This window comes from Emydura macquarii, unplaced genomic scaffold, assembly GCF_026122565.2.
Source record: "Emydura macquarii macquarii isolate MOO-44397 ecotype Brisbane River unplaced genomic scaffold, CSIRO-AGI_Emac_v2 contig_1119, whole genome shotgun sequence".
NCBI lineage: Eukaryota > Metazoa > Chordata > Testudines > Chelidae > Emydura > Emydura macquarii.
The window spans coordinates 2,823,368-2,844,673 of NW_027131256.1; the positions used below are offsets into that span (position 1 = coordinate 2,823,368).

The 21,306-nt window shown below is 50.9% G+C and overlaps 1 protein-coding gene across 6 annotated transcripts in view; it reads right to left on the reverse strand.

Annotated features, from left to right (window-relative positions):
• The window catches only part of CTC1 (CST telomere replication complex component 1), a 32,203-nt gene continuing 10,897 nt past the window's right edge, over positions 1-21,306 (reverse strand). For 3 of the 6 annotated variants that reach the window (XM_067545983.1, XM_067545982.1, XM_067545987.1), the window contains 16 exons: positions 17,011-17,185; positions 16,723-16,923; positions 16,314-16,440; positions 16,011-16,125; positions 9,754-10,216; positions 9,248-9,337; positions 8,527-8,670; positions 8,126-8,196; positions 6,081-6,190; positions 5,364-5,529; positions 4,957-5,043; positions 4,702-4,879; positions 4,087-4,151; positions 3,672-3,837; positions 3,423-3,549; positions 1-1,041 (listed from right to left, as the gene is read on the reverse strand). In XM_067545983.1, the coding sequence (XP_067402084.1) occupies positions 878-1,041; positions 3,423-3,549; positions 3,672-3,837; positions 4,087-4,151; positions 4,702-4,879; positions 4,957-5,043; positions 5,364-5,529; positions 6,081-6,190; positions 8,126-8,196; positions 8,527-8,670; positions 9,248-9,337; positions 9,754-10,216; positions 16,011-16,125; positions 16,314-16,440; positions 16,723-16,923; positions 17,011-17,185 (2,449 nt within the window). In that variant the 3' untranslated portion in view covers positions 1-877. The remainder of the gene's footprint in view (positions 1,042-3,422; positions 3,550-3,671; positions 3,838-4,086; positions 4,152-4,701; positions 4,880-4,956; positions 5,044-5,363; positions 5,530-6,080; positions 6,191-8,125; positions 8,197-8,526; positions 8,671-9,247; positions 9,338-9,753; positions 10,217-16,010; positions 16,126-16,313; positions 16,441-16,722; positions 16,924-17,010; positions 17,186-21,306) is intronic. The other 3 variants (XM_067545986.1, XR_010919336.1, XM_067545985.1) reach the window with 3 other exon arrangements.

Genomic DNA, 21,306 nt, shown 5'->3' on the forward strand with positions numbered 1-21,306 from the left:
TTTCACTCTGGCCAGCGGATATCAAATCTCATCTCTTTTGTTCATTGATATAAATTAGCTTATTGCTGAGACACGTAGCCGGGAAGAGAAATATCTCCTCCAAGCATGCAAATGACAGGACCAGAACTACAGGTGGGGGAAAGCAAGGCACCCAGCCAGCCAGCCCCTTTCCTCTGCGCTTTCCTCCTGGCTGGCTTCCGCAGCTCCCTGCTTAGCTTGCTGGATTCTGAGACACCCTTCCCCTTAGGTGCTTAATTCCCCCTCCAATGCAAGTGGTGCCTGGCTGCCTGTCTTGAGGCTGAGAACTCTACTGGACAGCAGGGTGCCTATGGATTGGTATTGCAACCCTTTGAATCTAGGCCCAGATGCTTTTCTAACCAATTTCTATGGGGGCTGCTAATTTCAGCTTTCAGATGTGCCCTTCCCCATCGCTGCTGTTTGGTTTCTCAGGCAGACAAGCCAATCTAGGCAGCTCCGGGCCCAGCTCTCCAACCTGGTACGAATGTTCTTCCGGCCAAGTTCTCTACAACCACCCATGGTATTCTTTACATCTTATTAAAAATACTTTTATTTATATAGGACATTATACCGTAAAATATATACAAGCTGTATTCTGTCTGCAGATCATGGCTGAGTGCTAGCAGGGGCTGAGCTCCTGTCACTCCCCAATTTCTAGCCCTAACTTGGCCATGTGTCAAGAGTCCCAGAATGACTGCACAGAGTCAACGAAGGCCTTTCAATTCCGCCCCTCAGTCACTGACCCCAAAGCCCTCGCAACAAATGCCCCAGCCTGTAGTTTCAGCCAAACGACATGTGTTGCCAAGCTACATCAGAGGCTTCCTCATTCCTTCCCTGCGGAGAGAAGTCAGACCAGGCCTCAAGCTGAGTGACTGATCGGTGTTTTGATCCTCTTGCTGTTCAGACGGCACAAGACTTTGGGATCTGCCTCCTCGATGTTCAGGCATGTCAGGCTTAGTCGAGCTCCCACTCGGGACACAAACTCCATCTCACCACAGAGAAACCGTCTCAGCTGCAGCGAATCTGCGTAGAAAGGAAACAAAGAGCCCAAACTGACAAACTCCCGTTCCATTCACTCACACAGCACTGTGAGGCAATGTCAGACCCCGGGGTGAGCTGCAGCAGCTGTTTAACAGAAGGACAGGATGTGAACACTAATCAACAAGCTGCAGAGACTGAGGCAGGCAGAGTGCTGGGCTGTGGCAGCGAATGCCCTCATTCTGAGGGAAAAAGCATTGTTACTTTTGACAACAACTAAAGTCAGCACGTGAGGATTAAGAACGATGCACTGCTCACTCAGCAGGTGTACAGGAATGTGCACCCACCCACTAATGCCAGCACCGGCCTAACAAACAAGGGATCACAGCTCACGTAAAAGATGTCACCACCAGCAGCACAGCATCCTGGCGGAGCCGCCCATGCCACGCACTGCAGCACAGTACCGCCTGGCAGCATGCTAACGCACTGGGGTCAGTGCCAAGTGACAAAGCAGAGCCTCCTGGCGGCACAGCACCCCTTGCACCAGTGTGGCACTGGGACCAATACTGCTTGGTGCGAGATCTGTGCTCCCTAAGGTGCCAGCACTTTGCGCTCTGGGACCTTGCCAGCGAACTCCAATCCAAGTGGTGTCTTGACCTGCTCTTGTCTGATGTCAGGATCTTACAGTTTCCTCAGATGACAGAGCTGTGTGTTAGGAACCTGGAGAATTGGAAACTCATTCCAGGAGTGAGAATACACAAAAGTCACCACAAGGAGAAGCTCCAGTTCTCCAGAGAGCTCTCCAGTAAGAACAGGGAAGACAAGACCTGATGTTTCTCATGTAAACACATAATTCTCAGAAAGAAACTTTCCAGTCTCTCTCTACATCAGAAAGAAGCTAACAAAGGCAGGTACGCTCCCCTCTTCTCCTCCCCAGGTCTCTAACTGAAGTCTAAGAGTGACAACTACCCTGCTAATAATCACGTTAGCAGAAAAAGCCTGATTTTCTGGCAGCACTAGAACACAGCACCACCAGGTTCCTTCCCCCAGAAGTCTGACCCTGGGGGGACAGCACGGTCACTTGTCTGAGCATAAACCACTAAGCCATGCCACAGCCCTTCCCGAAGCACATGAATCAACATCCCACACAGCCTGGCTGAAGTCAGAGGACCTTGCTTTGTGGCTACTGACAAGACGGACAGCCTGGGTGATTTCCCCTGGGCTGGCTGAAGAGAGTTGGCCTGCTGTGACACGCTGTACCCCATGTACACCCTTACAGTGTGATTTGTGTATCATTCATGTTCACCCTTACAGTGTAACTGTGCATTGTCTGATGCAAAGAATGTCACGTCAGGGGTTTTTGGAATGCTCAGGGCATACTGAACGTTCTTGTGTGGTAGCATGTTTCCTGCAGTGCCATGCATGTGTACAGATATGGAACTCTGCTACGTCATATCCCCAAATGTGCGCCTCACATGGCTTGGAGAGATGCAAAGCTGTGGTTTCCCGCAGAGGCATGCACACAGGAGCAATGGACTGGTCTAAGCACCTTTGGGCGCTTTGGCTCAAGGGGAAGAAATCATGCCCATGGCTGGGCCTGGCCAATCACCTGACCCCAGGGGATCGAGGAAACTTGTTAAAAGAGAGAGACATCTTTGTCTCAGGGCTCTCCCTTGGAATCCATCTTCTAAGCAACATCAAGGACACCAGCAACTGCCCCCTGTGGGAGGTGCCTGGCTGCAAGAGGCATCTCAGCCAGCCTGTGGGTAAGCTCACATCAAGGACTGAAAAGCTACTGAAATGCTGAATTTAGTTTAGTATGTGAATTACCTTTTAATTAATTATCTACTCTCTTGATTCATAGTAATCTGATTTATGATCACTTAAAATCCTGCTGTGGGCAATAAACTTGTTTGTTTTATCTAAAACAGGGCATGTGGATTGAGTGTGTGCACAGACCTCGCTTAGCGTGACAGAGCTGGTGCATATCAATTTCTTTGATAAACTGACAGACAAATGTAAAGAGCTTGCAGGGTGCAGTGTTCAGCACTGAACCCAGTAAGACGGCAGTTCCCAGGATTGCATCTGGGACTCCGGGTCAATCCCATGAGTGGCTGGCCAGAAGCGCTCCTTCACTGGGCAGGGACCGATTACTCACAGAAGGCTGTGCATGGGCTGACCCAGGAATGGTGGGTTTACACAGAAAGCAGAGTAAGTCGGGGCCCAGCAGTGAGGGATCAGGGTGACACAGCTACACACCAGTCCAGATTGCAGAGGGGGAACGTCACACCTGCACACCTTCCTCCTTCCGGATGCTGGGAGGATCCTTCCCCATCCCTATCCCACCCACCTGGTAAGGTGACTCTTTCCTTCCCCAGTCAAGCAGCACGTGAGGCTGATGGTGAGAGCTGAGGGCACTTACTCACCTGGCTGGGGAATCTTTGAGGGCTTCCTGTCGAGGCTGAAAGCCAGCAGGATGGGCCGGCAGACGGCACGACTCCTACACAGGCTCCTCAGGTAGCAGGTGACAAGGTCTTCAGGCTCCTCCACACACTGAGGAAGGAACCGGAGTGAACCTGGGGAGGGAGCCAGATGGCTGCATAGGAGCCAGGGGACTCCCGCTCAACGGAGACTCAGGCTCAGCACTGCAGCCACTGCCAGGATAAGCCACTTACCCCAGGCCTGGCACTGGCCCCCCCGTGCTGAATGACAACGCTGCCCCTGCTCCGCACATGGCTCTGCAACGCTTTCCACTCCACAGGGCTCAGGCCTAACACTGCCGCCACCTGCTGGTTCCTGCACTGCACCAGAGCCTCCCCGGTTCCATCCTCCACCAGGATCCTGTGGCCAAGCACAGAGGGACAGAGAGAACGGCGAGGTCGGCGTGCAGAACAGGCAAATGTGAGCTGGGGGGCAGGGAGGGCTGAGGTCACACCAAGGGGCAGTGACACGGAGTTTTAACTGGCCGTGCCACCCGTGTCATCTGTTCTCAACTAGTCTTCACTGGATCCCCTCCTCTCACTCCCCTGGCATGGTGGTCTCTGCCTCCGCCCGCCCACCTCTTCCCACGCCCTGCTCCCCAGCACTTACTTGGTGCTGGCTTGACTCACTCCCGTGTGTGACGGGCAAGGCGGGCTGTGTCGGCTGCACCTCCCCTGAAGGAAGAGCAGAAGTCAGAGCTGGGGAGAGGAGCCAGCGCGACCTGCGCCTCCCCACGTTAAAAGAGCTTGTTTACGGCGGTTTCAGGGGGAGCTCGTTTGGGTCTCGGCATCCGTGTGGAAGGAGCCCTGTGCTAAGAGTGGGTGGGACTGAAACCCGCCCCCAGGAAGGGAGTACACACAGGGAAGGCAGAGTGCTGACTCTCTTGCGCAGCCCACCCACTCAGCCCAGAGCTAGGCCAGCCTGGGCACGGCACGCCGGCCTGTGGCCAAGCCAGACAGAGTCACATGCATCTCTGGAGCTGGTGCTTTGGGCCCTTTTCTATTGTGCTTTTGTATGTGAGACATTAATGCTAGACACTGGAAAGGAGGCTCTGGCACTGGGAAAGGTCAGGAAGCATCAATTTCTCCTACACGGAATCTGACAAGTACTATGTTACCAGCGAGCAGAGGGCAGGCTCAGTAAGCCAGCTAACGGCACCTGAGCGGAAAGCACACGACTCCCAGGAGGACTCCTTCCCAATGATCCCTGTGGGTACTTTGGTACCTCTCTGAAGATGCTGCTGCAGATGGAGCAGATCCACTGCAGGGACAAAGCCAGGACACAGGACAAGTGGCAGAGGATCTGGCCCTGGGACAGGTTGCGAGGCTGAAGCAGCAGGTTGGACAGAAACACCGGCGTGGGGGCCGTGGCTGCAGAAGACTTGAAGGCTGTACCTGCTGGACTGGAAGAGAAGAGAGTGAGTAACGCACCACAGAAGAAAACTCCCCGGGGAAAGAGCGAGGGAGAGCCCAGACTCACTTGGAGGAAAGAAGCAGGCCAGGGGGCGGTGGAGCCAGGATGCTGATGCAACTGGAGGCAATGTACGTGCAATAAACGTTGTGGAACCTGCAATGTAAAAAGGCAAACATCAGAGCAACTCTAGGAGGCCCCTTTGTCTGGATGGGCTGGGGTCTTTGGCATGGTCCATGGGAGTGGGGGCAGCAGCTGAAGAGGAAGAAGGGAGACAGTACAGAAGATCAGGAAGGCAGGGGGGCAAGGAATGAGGACCAGGGGCAAGGTGCGGCCAATTGAGTCCTGGTCAGATCACAGATCACAAGACCATGGGCCAACATGGATGGTGGCAGGGGAACGTGTATCTGTGCGGGTGGGGAGGGGAGTGTCTGGGTCTAGATCTGGGCTGACAGCTGTTCAGGGACTAGAGGTACCTGGAGATTTTGCGCTGCAGGTTCTGGAAGAGAATCTTGGCCCCGGGCAGCAAACCCCAGAGATGGTCCAGGTAGGCAACTGCTACGTAAACATCCAGCACAACAGAGGAGCCAGGGGCAGCTGAGACACTCAGCTTCACACTGTGATCCCAGGGCAGGAGGCTCCCTAAACATGCAGAGGGCCAAGAAGATGAGCTCACCAGAGCAGCCGCTCTAGCCCACGCCCCAGCTTGCCCTTCTACAGGCCAGTTTCAGTAGCCCTACCCCACCCACTGGCCGGCAGCTGGTTCCCAAGATCATACATTAGCCCCCCCATCCCATACACACAGGCCCACACACCCCACCTTTTTTCTCCTCCACCCCTCACCTCAGGACCAAGCACCTTTTCACTTGCTCCCTCCATCACACAAAATGGGACATGGGGCATGTACCAGGGCAGAGCACCCACTCCAGGACACACACACACACCAAAGCAGAATGCCCCATCCCATCCCCACGTACTCCCAGGGGTGACAGCAGCACCTCCCCGCCCAGGGCACGGTGTCCAACCCTGGCATGCACAAAGGCACAGGGTGGAGTTCTCTGGCCCTCTGTCACACACACACTGGGCACCGGCACCCTGGCACGCTGCCTCCTGCCCCCACACGTACGCACACACAGAATGGGGCTCTTCCGTGCGGAGGGGGCCCAGCACTGCCAGAGCCGGCGGTTGCTGACCTTTCTGCCGCTGCTTGCTGCAGGGAGCAGAGAGCTTTTCATTGCCAGGGGAAGCACACAAGGTCCGGTCCACTACCTCACCAGAGAACGAGACCAGGGAGGCTGTGAAACTGAGAGCAGAGCAGAGAATCAGAGGCTCCGTCCTGCCGCAGAGGCCACAGGCAGAGCCCGAGGGCTGAAGGGATGCCCCACTCCGAGGTTCCAGCAACAGAGGGAAATTAAGGCACAGCCACTTCAGCATCTGCATGTGAGCTTATCTGCCCCGGGACCCCCTGAACATCGCCGACACCGCGATGCATCACGGACACAGCCCGGACTCTGCCCCGGGACCCCCTGAACATCGCCAGCGCCACGATGCATCACAGACACAGCCCGGACTCTGCCCCGGGACCCCCTGAACATCACCAACGCCACGATGCATCACGGACACAGCCCGGACTCTGCCCCGGGACCCCCTGAACATCGCCAACGCCACGATGCATCACGGACACAGCCCGGACTCTGCCCCGGGACTCCCTGAACATCGCCAACACCGCGATGCATCACGGACACAGCCCGGACTCTGCCCCGGGACCCCCTGAACATCGCCAGCGCCGCGATGCATCACAGACACAGCCCGGACTCTGCCGCAGGGTTCTTTGGGTCTCTGGCTGGTGCGTGTTTGTCCACGTTCGGTGGAACGCTGTCTAGCCTAGGAAGTGATGTGGTAGAGGAGTAAGCAATGGTGTGTGGCGAGGTAAGAGCTGGGATAGGATACGGGAGGGGAGGGTTTTTGGGTGGGGGAGGAGCTGTGACAGTCCTTTGCTGGGGAGGGGGTCACTGCTGGCCAGGAACTGTACTTCCTCTGTCTTCCACTCAGATGTACTCTGCTCCTGCACCAGCCAGACAACGGGCTAGGAACACCAGCTCTCAGCACGTACGATTCTTACCCACCTCTCCCCACGAGCTCTCCCCTTCACAGGGAAGCCCTGAGATGACGGTGGGTGCGTACAGCACATTCGAAGGTCAAGACAGAGAGAGGAAGCATGTTCTGAGGCACAGCCTTGAGCAAACCATGCACCCAGACCCTGCCCACAAAACCTAGGAGAGGGACATTAGCTCAAGGGACTCAATACTGCAGTTGCCATGACAGGAATGGAAGGTTTTTAGCGGCTGAGAGGGCTAAACCCCACTGGAAGACGCCACAACTCTGAGCCACATTGTAGGCAGTGTGCAGGGAGGCTGGTCTACAGCCGGGTGCAGTACACCTGGCTCTGACTGAGGGACTCCCGGTGCTGCAGCAGGGGGGCTACAGACACAGCCTGGAACACAGGCTTCTGTGAAGCTAATTCCGATCAATCCCACACCCACAAAGGCAGAGAAGAGGGCTCCCTGTGCACACCTCCTTGTAGCTGGATGTGGAGAAGCAGGAGCAAGAACAACAGGAAGGTAGGGGGAAGGAGGCATCAGCGCCTGGTGGTGGTGTCAGGTAGGAGCATTCTGAAGGAAAGCCCTCGAAACTTATTTAGATAAGATTTTACCCCCACCCCCCATGTTAGAAGCCAGACCGGTGGGGAGAAGGGAGGAGAATTGGCCTTACAATAGGAACCTGGTAAGGGCTTCACTGCACAGACAATGTCACGCTCTTCAGATTTAAACACACCGGGAAAAGACCAGCATTCCAACCCTATTCAGCAACCTCTGAAGAGGTGGCAGAAGGTACCATTCAGTCTTCCTGACCCTGACATTTCATCTCCGAGAGGGATTCAGCGGAGACCTCCTGCATGCAATCCCACACCCACCCCACAGCCCAAACTGTTTTGGGCTCCCATTCTGAAGGTACGTCGCTTGTGACCCGGTCACATTTTATACGCTAGAGGGGGTCAGGCCAGGCCACTACCTGCATGGGAGGGAGATTTCCAAAGAAAACCATTGCGCTGCAGGGGTTGGTGCGGGTGGCTGAGTAAAGTGCATTGCTCACTAGGACCCAGCGTTGACCCCCTTTCCCAAGTGGTGGTCATGTCTCAAGTGACCCTAACACCGCAGTAGAGGAAGGTCCAACATACCTGTTGCTTACTAGCTCTGGAATGGAGAAGACTGTCTGCCCCATCCCTGCCAGCACTGACCCTGGCACCCTCTAGAAAAGGAGGAGACACAGACTTAACGGGCTTATGATATGCACCTATCCACCCCCGACCCATAACCACATCCATCCTTGGGCCCGTGAAGCACAGAACTGTGCAAAGCTGAGAGGCTACCACTCCCATGCATTGGTTTCAGGGCAGGGTGACTTGAGGGGAGAGGGGGGTATGTTTCCCTCACTTCCGTGAGAAGTGACGAAGGTCCCCACTGCCCATGGGCACGACTGTGTGGCCAGGAAGATGTCTTGTGTGGTCTCCTGAGTCAGATCCCCAGGAAAGGCGTCCTATTCACCTACGGAAACCCAGAGCTATAGGATGCTGCATACCTGAGAGTGAGCCAGGCAGGAGATCCAGGTCTGGTGCTGTAGGTGCCAGGTATCGGAAACTAGCAGGCACGAGGGGCAGCACGTCTGGTTCAGAAGCCTCCCTTGCAATGGCGAGAGACTTGGCCGCTCAAATACCCCAACATCCTGTGAGAACAACAGCACGGGAGGCACATCAAGGGAGGCATGAGGAGAGAATCAGCAGGGGAAAGGCTCCAAGACTAGATGGAAAAGGAGGGGCCCAGGGAGCAGTGGCAGAAAAGCCCTTGCAAAGACTCGTGTGGATTTTGGTGTAACACAGAGGTGAAGTAGATTGACCCATGAGCGGATACAGGCAACAACAGGAGCCCCCAGAACTGAAAAGCTTTGCTGTGACTTTGCCTTCCAGGGAGCCACTGATGAGTCTAGAAGCGGCTCAAGGGACAGCACCATCCCAGCCATCTCGTTTGTCAGTCAGGGAAGTGGATGCGTCACTCCGGTTAACAGTGCAAGACCGAGTCCAGCAGGACCTTCGCTTCCCCCTCCTCCAGCAGGGAAGGGGTTAACGTGCTTGCCGTAACCCTGGGGGGGAGGTGGGGAAGCAGGATTTCAATTGCATGAAATGCCTCTGGTGAGCCAAAGAGTGACAAGCTATTCTGAGAGCGATGAAAAGATGGGGTGGGGCGAAGAGCAAGCCGCAGCTATAGAATCCCCCGCAGGGGGCAGCACCGAGACCCCTCCTTACCGAACACTGGGGCACAATAAGCCGGTACAGCCCATCCGGGTGCAGGAATGGGAACCATCGAAGTGATCTCCCCATGAAGAGCAGCAGCACCTGGAACGAGACAGGAGAAGCTGATGAGGGAAGGACGTTGGGGAGGGAAGGTGGGAGGCAGAGCTCACCATGGTGGGAGCAGGCAAAGGAAAGGGAAAGCACAGCCCTCCTGAGGTGCGGGGGAGAAGGCCGAGCGCCCTACAGGGAACAGCTGGATTAGGAGTGGCAGTGGGATGTGAACTGGGGGGATGGGAAGGGAAGCACTTGCAGGGCTGAGAGAAAAGGATCAGTGGAGCTCTTCTTGGTGGGCTGGGAAGGAGCCACTTGCAGTCACATACATCAGTGGCCGAGACAACCATCCTCCCACACTCTGTGGACCTAGCTCCCCTGACCCTCAGGCAGGTTCACTATACCAAGATCCAGCTCACACCCTTAGGAGAAGGCCACTCCCATGGCTTCCTCCTACCCTTCCTTACGCTTTGCTGTGCCTCGCTCTCCTCCCTCTGGTCATTGGTCTGCTCCAGCTCTGGCAGGCTACCAATTTCCCTGGGATGACCCCATAGCTGAGGTTTGCCCATCCAGAGTATGGTGGCCTGGAAGCTGAGCCGCAGTTCCTGCCCCTCTCCATCTCCTTCTGCAGCTGCCAGGTAGTTCCGGGACATAAGCCCCTCTTTCTGGGTGACCAGGAACAGACGGGACACGCAGCTGGTTCCTCTGGCACTGCTCTGGCCTCTATCAGAGCGCTCTTCACTGCCAGCTCCTGCACTGGTCTCCTCCAACTTTGGCACCTTTGCCTCTGGGGATCCCAGCTCAGCCTCAGAGCTGCAAACATCCTTCTTCCCCACCGAGGGGCTGTCACTGCGTGTGGGACCCTCTCGGACTTTCATCTCGGGTGTATGAAGAATCCGCACATCTTCAAAGAAGAACTGCACATACAGCCTGTGGTGAGAAGAAGGGCCCAGAGGAGACATCAGTGCAGCTCCAACTTAGTAGGGAGGGAGGTTCCTAAACTAGGCAGCCAGCAGAAAGAGGGAACCTTGTCTGAAAGCTCAGACAGAAGGAACGGATGGAGTGAAGGCCCACTGAAGACTGCTGGACCTAGTGTATCCAGGACAGACTGAGACGGTGGGTTTGTCTCAAACAGATAAACCTTCCTCATGCGGGCAACATAGGAGACGCACTTGGGCATCGAGATATCTCACTGATGGGCAACTTTATAAAAACCTATACAGATGTGGAACTGCAGGGGTATTGCACCACCCAGGGGTTTTGTGATTGCAGGAAGCACAGACTCAGTGTCACTTTGACTTGGCACCTGACACAGGGGGAGAGGGACTAGATAACAACTGTACTGACCCCCGCAAAACAGTAGCCACCAGTGACTTGATTTCCAGTAAGAAACTGTGCGTGCATGCATGCAAGAGTTAGGTGGGGAGGGGGGTCAATTTAATGGGAAACACGTTGGGGAACTCCAGAGGCTGGTGCCATAGGAAGAAAAAGGAAGAGCCAGGAGGTTCAACAGCATCTGGGGAAGAGAAGGTTACTCACCTCGTGCAGTAACTAAGGTTCTTTGAGATGTGTCCCCCTGTGGGTGCTCCACTTTAGGTGTCGGTGCATCCTCGCGTCCCTTGATCAGAAATTTTACAGCAGGGCTCCTCCAGATAGCGCATGCACAGCTCCCGTCTCGCAGCGCTGTTGGTGCCTTTTTTCGAGTGCACGCGATCCAACCCCCTCAGTTCCTTCTCTACCGCAGAGTCCTGTCTTTGAACTCCGAAATGGGGGGAGGGTAGCAGAGCACCCACAGGGGGACACATCTCGAAGAACTTTGGTCACTGCACAAGGTGAGTAACCTTCTCTTCTTCTTCGAGTGGTGTCCTTGTGGGTGCTCCACTTTAGGTGACTGAAGAGCAGTGCCCCTCATTCAGTGGAAGGGACTTCAGACTCATTTGGTTGGACAGTCGAAAGTACTGTCAGTTCTATAGCGGCATCTCCTCTGGATGCTCAATCGATGGCATAATGTTTTGTAAACGTGTGTGCAGAGGCCTTACATATATCTGTAATAGAAATGTCATTAAGGAATGCTACAGAAGCAGACATTGCTCTGGTTTAATGTTTTGGTCCCCATGGGAGCATGTAAATTTTTTACATTTATAGTATGAATGGCTGCATCCCGCTTTCCACTTTGAAATCACAAAAGGTTTGCCTTTTGTGCGTTCTGCTACGGATGTGAAGAGCTTCTCTGATTTTCTAAAGGCTTTTGTTCTGTCTAAGTAGAAGGCTATTGTCCACTGACATCTAGAGTGTGCAGTGTGGCTTCTTGCGCATTATGGTGAGTCTTTGGCTAGAAAGTAGGTAAGTCAATCAGCTAGTTTATATGGAAGTCTGATATCATTTTTGGTAGGAACCTTGGGTGAGGTCTGAGCATAATCTTATCCTTGTGGAAAATTGTGTAGGATGGATGGACCATGAGTACCCCAATTTCTCCAACATGGCGGGCTACTAGAAAGTACACTTTCATTGACAGATGTAGAAGACAGCATGTTGCTAAGGGCTCAAATAAGATTTTGGTAATGGTCCTTAGTATTAGGTTTAGATCCCACAGTGTTATGGGGGTACGTATAATCGGGTATAATACCTTTTGTATCCCTGTGATAAACCGTTTTACCGTTGGGTGAGTGAACACTGTTTTACCATTTACTTTGTTGTGAAAAAACAGAATGGCCGCTAGATGAACCTTTAGCGAACTAATCAATAATCTGATTTTTTTAATTCTAGGATGTAGTCCAGGATGGTTGGAATGGGTGCAGATGTGGCAATGATTTGCCTATCTTAACACCAGGAAGTGAGTCTATGCCACTTCTGAAGGTAAGTTTTCCTTGTTGTCCATTTTCTACTATTTAATGAGATGGGTTTAACTTGCTCGGAGCATTCCAGTTCTTCTATGCTGAACCATTTAGGAACCATGCTGTTAGGTGAAGCTTCTGTAGATCTGAGCGTCCTGAGAGAGAAGATCGTTACGAAATGGGAGAGCGATCGGTGTGTATATCAACATCTGAAGTAGGTAAGAATACCAGATTTGTCTGGGCCATGTGGGTGCTATCTTTATCACTGTTGCCTTATCCATGCGTATCTTGTGGATGGGTGGGATTGTGTAAAGAAGGTGATTGCTCCAATCAGGAAAAAACGCATCCTCCCATCAATCCCCTTCCCATTCCTGCTCTCGAGCAGAAAAGAAGACATTTGTGAATTTGTGTAGTCGCAAAGAGGTTGATAGTTGGATGACCCCATTGTCAAAAAATGTTTTTCAGAACCTTATTGTTCAATTCCCACTCGTAGTTTTGGACAAATTGTCTGCTGAGGACATCTGCAGTAGTGTTCTGGCATCCTGGTAGTACACCACTGATATATTGGATGCACCAATTCCAGAGTTTTATCACTTCAGTGCATAGGCAGTGGAATCTTGCTCCTCCCTGTCAATGTATGTAAAACATGCATGCAGTGTTGTTTATCATTATCTTTATCGTTTTGTTCTTTATGAGTGGAAGAAAGTGGCAGCATGCGTTCCGAACTACATGTAGCTCTAAGAGGTTTATATGTAAACTCATTTAGTTTTTTGACCATTGGCCCCATATCGTACAGTTCTGTAGATGTGCTCCCAGCGTAGTAGGGATGCATCTGTGATAATCATAACCAAGGGTGGGTGCTGTGAAAGGGGGATTCCAGTCATCATGTTGGTGGGTCGAGTCCACCATAATGATTCTTTGACCTTGTTTGGCATCATTAGTGTTCTGTTCAAACCACGTTTGTGTGGTTTGTAGGTGGTTGATAGCCATCGCATGTGAAGCTGTGCGTATTGGACCACAAAGATAGTGGCTGCCATGTGCCCTAGGAATTGTAGGCTGTGCACGTGGTTAATGTTTGGCTGTTTCTATAGAGAGTGTTAGGTCTACTATAGCCTGGAACCTGGTTGATGGTAATGATGCCCTTGCTGTTATCGAGTTCAGGTCTGCTACTGTGAATTCCAATAGTTGTGTTGGGTTTAAAGTGGACTTTTTGATGCTTATCATGAGACCTAGGCTTTGAAACAGTGATATCATTCATTGTGTATCTTGGATGGCTAACTCCTGGCTGTGCGCCCTTTAGTAGGCAGTCGTCTAGGTAAGGGAATATTGTGATCCCTTCCCTGCGCAGATGTGCTGCTACTACAGCCGGCACTTCTGAAAAAATCTTTGGTGCTGTAGAGAGGCCGAAGGGTAATACTTTGCATTGGTAACGGTTGCGTGCCAGTGTGAATCTGAGAAAGCGTCTGTGCGCTGGGTGGATAGTGACATGGAAATAAGTGTCTTGAAGGTCGAAGGCTGAAAACAGTCCCCTATTCCAGTGCCAGTATTATGGTGGACAACGTGACCATCTTGAATCTTTGTCACCTTACAAACTTGTTTAATCTTCAAAGGTCTCCATCTTCCATTCTTTTTCTGGATCAAAAAATAGTCGGAGTAGAAACCCTTCCCTATGTGTTGTTCCACCTCCTTGGCCGGGACATAATACTTTTTATCTGTCCTCTTACAGATAGGTGGGATGGTAGCCGGCATTTGCCAGATGTTGTTGGCTGGTCCAATAATGCGTCACTAATGGGCAATGCAATCTTTGATGAGGTGGTGGTGTGAAGGATCCGCAGTAATTTGTGGTGGGATTCCGTGACTTCCTCAAGAGGGATTTCAAGATCTTCTGCTACCCTTTTGAACAAATCATGAAAATACTTAAAGTCATCGTCGGTGGAGGGGGTATTATTGTATCATCTGGTGAGGAGGAGGAGTCATGTGCAGGAAGTGACGTGTACTGTCCAACAATTTCCTCCCCAGTTTTGGGCATCGGCTCAGAGACAGATGGAGCAGATGTTGCATAAGACCTGGGTCTGTGTGTGTAGAGGCTGGGGGGATCTACTGAAAACCTGAGTGTAATTTGGCCACGTGTCCAAACCTGGCTATTACGTGTGATAAGGCATGGATGGTCCAAACCACGGTAGTCCGTACCATGGACACGTCTGACGCCCCGACCATGGTGCATGTCTGGGCGTTTCCGAAGTTGGTTTGATGGGGGAGGAGTGTTGGGAAGAGAATTCACCTTCCTCGCTCTCGCTGACATTTCTGATAGAAAAGGCTATTGGAGAAAGAGCCTCATCATGTGCGAAATGCACGGGAGATGCATCTGTTTTGAGAAGTGGTGACTGTGGTGTCATCTATGTCTGCTAGCAGTGGCGTCTCTTCTCCTTTTGCAGCAGTGTTGCTGTTGAGGATTGGAAGGGTACTGCACTCAGCTTCGGTGCCGTTGATGGTGCCATGTCAGGTGTTGGTGCCAACACTGATGTCGGTGCTGAAACAGTTGTCTGCACTGTGCTGATCATAGGCGCCATTGTCTTATGCGGTGCCGCAGTAAGTGCCGAAGATTTCCTCCCTTGGCTGTTTGGCCTGCAGTCTCTGTTCTGTTTCTTTTGTCAGTGCTGTATTGGAGGAGGTTGGTTCAATTTTGCCTCTTGACCCCACACTAGGGTGTTGTAAGCCCTTCGGTGCTCTAGTCTGCACCGTACCTGAGGAACTTGGCGCCTCAGAAGAACCCGATCTTAGGGTTTTTGTTACCCATAGGGGTCAACTCCTCTTCTTTGGTGGCTCCCTCCTAGGTGAGGTTGGGGGTCTCTGTTTTTTCTGTAGGAGGTTTATCTGGCCTCGGGTCAGAGGAGTGTCTCAATGACTTTTCCGTAAGGATTAGCTTCAGTCGGAGATCCTTATCTCTCCTAGCTATGGTTTTGAGGTTGCTGCAATGTATGCATTTCTGAGGTACGCGGCTCTCACCCAGGCAGTGGACACATTGTGAGTGGCTGTCTGATGCTGGGATAGCATGTGCTGGGATGGCTGGGATGTGCTTAAAACCTAGTGAACCAGGCATGTTGTCAGGTATTATGAAAAATGGATTCTATTCTATTCTATCAACTGGGAGAGGAGAGGAAAGAAAAAAAATTATTTTTTTAAAAAAAGGTAAGATGGATAAAAGTTAAGTACTCGCTGACTAAAACAAACTACTGACTAGACTAAGGCTACTTCTAACAGTTATAGGTAAAAATGGCTGAGTTTAGTAGGAATTGCTGAGGGCTCCGTCTCGGACTGCAGATGGTTGAGGGGAACTGAGGGGGGTGGGTTGTGTGTGCACCAAAGGAGGCTTCAACGGTGCCGTGAGATGGGAGCTGTGCATGCGTGTCCAGGACGAGTGCTGCTGTAAAATCTCTGATCAAGGGACGCGAGGACATGCCGACACCTAAATTGGAGCACCCACAGGGACACCTTTCAAAGAAGAACCTTCAAACACATCACCAGGCACCTGTCTGAACCACTGCCCACTCAGGTAAAGGACAGCGGCAGACATGCATCTCCATTACTCTGGGACAAGGGAGTGAGGAAGAAAAAATGAGAGCACAAGCTAAGAGTCACTAGGCTGCTCCCCTGCTTACCTCTACTTACCCAAGGCTTCTGGGTGATTCTCCCTCGCAGCCAAGGTTCTGGAACTGCCCTCCAGGCTCTTGGATTATTCCCCTTCGCCCCATACACCCAGCTCCAGGAACACGACACTGCGGCCCAGGCCCAGGCTAGGAGGTCGTTTCCCACTTACGTTTAACTTCTTCACTCCCCCTTTTGGGAGGCCAAGGCCTTATGCTCCTGGGCACAGGATAAGAGACACTTGCCTTGTTTCTTTGCCCCTCACATGTTCCAGGGTCAACAGCTGCTCCCAGGAGGGAAAATCACTTTGAAGGTATCGCTCCACCACAAGCTGGTAGGTTTCCACCTGCAAAAGGGACCCTGCAAAAAACACCAGAGAAAAGAGATCAGCCGACAGAAAGGCAAAGCAGAGAGAGCAAGTTCAGTGTCCTTGCTCCCAAAGCCAGCAGGCAAGGCAGTGAGAGAGCTCAGTACCCCCCCTCAACCCCATCTCCCATCCCAAAGCAGCAAGAGCCCAGGACCCCCAACTGGAACTGAGTGAGCCGCACCTATGAGTGCCGTGTCTGCGAAGGGGCTGCCATCCCTGCGGGATATCACGCAGGGGATCGAATCACTCTTGTCCCGCAGCTGAAGGGAGCTGCTGCTGGAGGAAGCTCTCAGCACCCCCAGCAACACCTGCAAAGGAAAGGGAGCTGTGAGGAGAGTCAGCCAGTCCCCAGCTGGAAGGGCATGGGACTGAAGGGTCTTTAATAGAAACCATTTATGACACCCCCTCAGCAACCTGCCATCTCTGCCTGTTTCATTACATCACAGGCAGGAAAAGCAGGCTCCTCCCCTACTGGAGGTACTCGTGCGTCAGTCAAGAAGAGAGGAGCCCCAGACACCCCCTCTGCATCAAGATTGGAGGGAGAAGGGAAGCTCTTATAGGTCAGATCGCATGGGGAGTTTGGCACGTACCATTCGGGGCTGGAAGCTCTCTGCTGAGAACGTTTCATAGGACCAAGCCAGTCTGCGATTCAGCTCCTGGCTGCCCATGTGCGGGGCCTCCAAGGGGGGCAGCAACTGCGATGGATTGAAGACATCCCAGCTTCTCTGCTCGGCCATAGAGCGCAGCAGGGAAAGAGGCGGGGCCTGGCATGGGGGCTCCAGGGACTGATACTAAATGATACAAAAAGCAAGAGGAGAAAAAAAAATGAGTCTCCTCCCCTCAGATAAACAGAGGGAGCTCAGGGAGCAGGGCCCCACCTGCTGCAGGGGACAACGGTGCCTTTCTGCTAGGATCTCATGATGAACATCTCTCGCTTGCTCCCCAGAAGGCACCACAGCGTTCAGAACGGGGACAAGAAACTTCTCAGCTACTCCAGGGCCTTGAGGTGCAGAGCGGATCAACAGCCGCCGGCGCCCAATGAAACAACAAAACCTGAGAGGAAGAATGATACAGGCGTTAGGCACTCACCCATAATTAAGGAGGAGTTTTGCACATACTGAGACCACGTCTACACTTGCCGCCACATTCGGCGGCAGTCGACGGGCGATACGCAAGCTACGTAGAGTAGCTTGTGTATCGCCCGACAACTTCCTAACTCCTACTTACCGCGGTGTCCTCAGTCTGCTGCGCCGGTGGGAAACGCGCTCCTGTCGACGCAGCATTACTCCACCTGGCGGACGTGGATTAATAGACCCAGAAATCAACGCGATTGAGCGGGTCTCCATTTCTGCTCAATCGATCCGGATAAATCGATCTGACAGCGGCAAATTTGCCCTGTGAGTCTAGACATAGCCCGAGACAGTTCATCGGGTTGCCCAGAACTGTGAGTTACTTTGTTACCTCCCCTACCCTCAGTGAGAGGAAGATTTGCTTGTGCTTAACTGGATGCCCACTCCCTGACACCAGCAGTTTGTTAGCCACCCAAACAGTCTCCTCAGGGCTCTGCCAGCCCTTACTTTGTCTTGAGGGTTAACTAATTGGTGCATCCCAATCCCCTTTGAAGAGTTTCCCTGTGATATCCAGCTCCTGTCTTTGGACAATCTCAGAAACACCAGGTTTGCTGTCCCCAAGGGAGGAGTATACAATACATAGAGCTTGACTAGTAAAACTTGGGATTGGGTCCTTTAGAACATCACAGCACTGAAATACATTTATAGTGAAAACAATCCTAAGTTTATCATCACAGGCTAAGATTTAAGAGATAGTGAGTAAGGATAATGGAAACAGAAATGGTTACATATAAAACAAAACCTGGGTCTATGCTTATCAATGGTCCCTTTCCTATTTAATAAAGTAGATTCCCCCTCAAGGATCCAGTCTTTTTGCAAAGCTAGTTGGTTTTCAGTCATACCAGGATCCAAGAGTCCCACTCTTTAAGGGGTTTCCTCAGTGAATGGACAACGAAACGTGTCCTTGCATTCTATTTATTAATATTCTTCAGAATTCATTCCCACCCCGACAGGACATCCCCTATGGTTTAGTCTCCAGTGTCTTCCCTGTTTACTCTGCATACAGATTTGGCTTCCATTGTATTGGTTTGCAGTGCTTAATTTACATAGCTGCCTGCAATACAGGTGAATCAATGTCCTTTGCCTGACTCAAAACCCATTTGCCAACCCTGTCTTGATTTAGACTTAAAAACCTATGTTTAGTAGGCATACACAACTTCTTAAATATCATCCATCCATACATCACACAATGACTATTCGCATCAGTGTGATCCTGGCTTTCATTTAAGATATCATATGACATTCTTCACAGACAAATACTATGAAGACAGTGTGCTAGGCGTAGTCTTTGTCAAGTCTGATAGGAGTTTCTGTTACAGAACAGTGAAACCTTTGCTGGTGCCAATGGGCCTTTGTGTCACAGTGATGAATGAATGTAGGGTGCGCAGGCACAAGACTAAGGAAAATATAGGAGGGAAATATCGTGGTAGGGGTGGGCATACTTAGGGAACAGAGGGGGAGCAGAAAGAGAAAAAATGGAGAGAATGGCAGCTCCCTATGACCCAGGGGTTACGAGATGGCAGAGTGGAATCCCCCTCCAATCAGGGGAACTATATTTTGTAATGGCATTTAGAGTTGAATTTTTAACATGAAATGACCTATGTACAAATTGGGTGTGTGTGGATTCCCTCTAAAGGCTCAAAAATCAGAGGCAGATTAAAAAACCCCAGCTTTTCATTATTGCTGTTTTTAAATGCAAGTTGTGATTTTATTGGGAGGTCTAATGTGATTTTTGAATACGGGGAGTTGGCAATATTGGAACAAGGTCCATTGGCTGGAAGTTGAAGTTAGATAAATTCAAAGATGCAAGTTTTTAAACAGAGAAGGTAACTACCCAGTAGGACAGCTCACTAAGGATGCCTCATAATTGAAATCTTTAGGTCAAACTGGATGTCTTTCTAAAAGATATGCTCTTTGTTCAACCACAAATTATTGACTCAATGCAGGAATCACTGGGTGACAATTTATGGCCTGTATTATGCAGGAGGTTTCAATAGATGATCTTAAATGATCCCTTCTGGCCTTAAAATTTGTGGATCTATAAATCAACCAACCACCACCACTCCATTCAAGTTAATTAGTGCGCTGAGTGAGCAGAACAGACTATGTACATGCATCAAGAGTTCTTATTGGTAGATCACTCAATTATCTGCATAGTGTTCTCTCCAAAACTGGACTGGCTCCATGCTTTTGTCTGAGGCAACAGGCCTCACACTCTCTGCCCAGCCACCACTACCAGCCCAAATACTAAAAAACTAGGAAACACGCATGAATTATGTCAAACACATCAAGTCAATTTGCACCTGGCCCTATTCTTCCTCCATCACCTTCATAAACAAATACTCCACTAAGATAACCTTAACTCTGGCCCTGCAGTGATGCAAGCATAGGATGTGAAAAGCAGAGAATGTGAACCAGGCTTCTTCACCCATTAGAAACAAATTCAAGCCATCAGTGACCAAAACCCACTAGAATACTTCACTTTTGGTTGCAATTGTTCAGAAAACTCTGGTCACCTCAAAATCTACACAAATGCCAAAAGCCAACAGGAGAGGAAGGATGGGTCAATGGCTAGTGTACTAGAAAGAAAGCCTGAGACATGAGGCCATGGTATAAAAGGCCTAGTATAAGACCTAAGGCCCAAACAAAGTCAAGTCCGGCTAATATAAAGCAGAATTAGCAAGGGTCAGGTCTTGACCTGTTACAAAGCTGATGCCTGCTTGCAGGTTCATTATCTGATACAGGAACTTGGCAAGAGCAGGGCTTGCGTTGTGAAAACACAAGCACTCTAGGCACTAAGAATTCATGTAAACACATTCAAGGGTAGTACCAGAACACCCTGATACACAGTTATGTTGCAAACACACTTCCCAAAGATGATACACGTACACACTGACCCCCTCTTAAAGATAAGGTAAGGCTGACTGCGTGGTGGATAGACACGTTTTGATCGAACCAACAGGTACAAGGTAAAGGGTGGTAACTAGCCACATCAGAGGGGCAATACGTACATTTGTCAGTGTATAAAAGAGGGGCCACAGAGGGGTTGCCTTTGTCCAGCTGATGGGGGTGCGGAAAGTCCCACCACTTACTGAGCTGAGTCCATTGTCATGGGCATACATGTATTAAGCGTACCTGTAGCACGTACAAGGCACTAATACTGTGCTTTGTTGACAACACACCTGGCCAAGCGCCTTCGCCACTCAACAGAGTCTGTGGTCTTCTTGCGCAGTGTGATCAAGGTCTGCTGTGTCAGCTGTCTGTGCAGAGCAGGTGCAGCACACACTGAGAACACACGCAGCCAACAACTGACAACCGTTAAAACACTAGCCTAGGACTTGGAACAAATGAGTTCAATTTGTTGCTCTACCATAGACTTCTTGTGTGACTGAGCAAATCACTTATCTACTCTATCCATCAGTTCTGTAAAATGAAGATAGTGGTGTACAGTCTGTCTGTGTTATCAAACCACGTACCACTACTTAAAATACTTCATATACCAACAGTACACACTGCTAACGCAAATACAAACCTCAAACACAGATTATAGAAATTACATGGAAAAAAACAAAGGTTACTGCAAGAATGTCTCTTACTACATTTTAATATTACAGCTTCCATAACATACCATAGAACTAGCGGTCTTGAGAATACAGATGGTGAAGGGAAGATGGGAGTATCACAGTGGTATGTTCATAATACATACATATCCTCAGATATAATCTGTGAACTTCTTTTACATCACAACATCACTAGATTCAAAACCAACAAATTTTTAAAAGTGAGGAGAGGATCATGAACATCCTGAATTGTGACTGTTTTGTAAAACAAGACTAGGTAGGAAATGAACAAAGAACTGAAGATTGTAGCTAGTGTAACTTATAAGGCTGTTTTAGCAGAGAATGTGATAGACAAGTATTGAATGGGGACAGATGAGGACTGCGCTTTCTATAAGTTGCTATGGAATGGTTGCTGTGTAGGGTGTCTGACATAACTGCGTGTCATAGTTTTTAATACTGGCCGTTGTACTTGAGCAACCTTAAC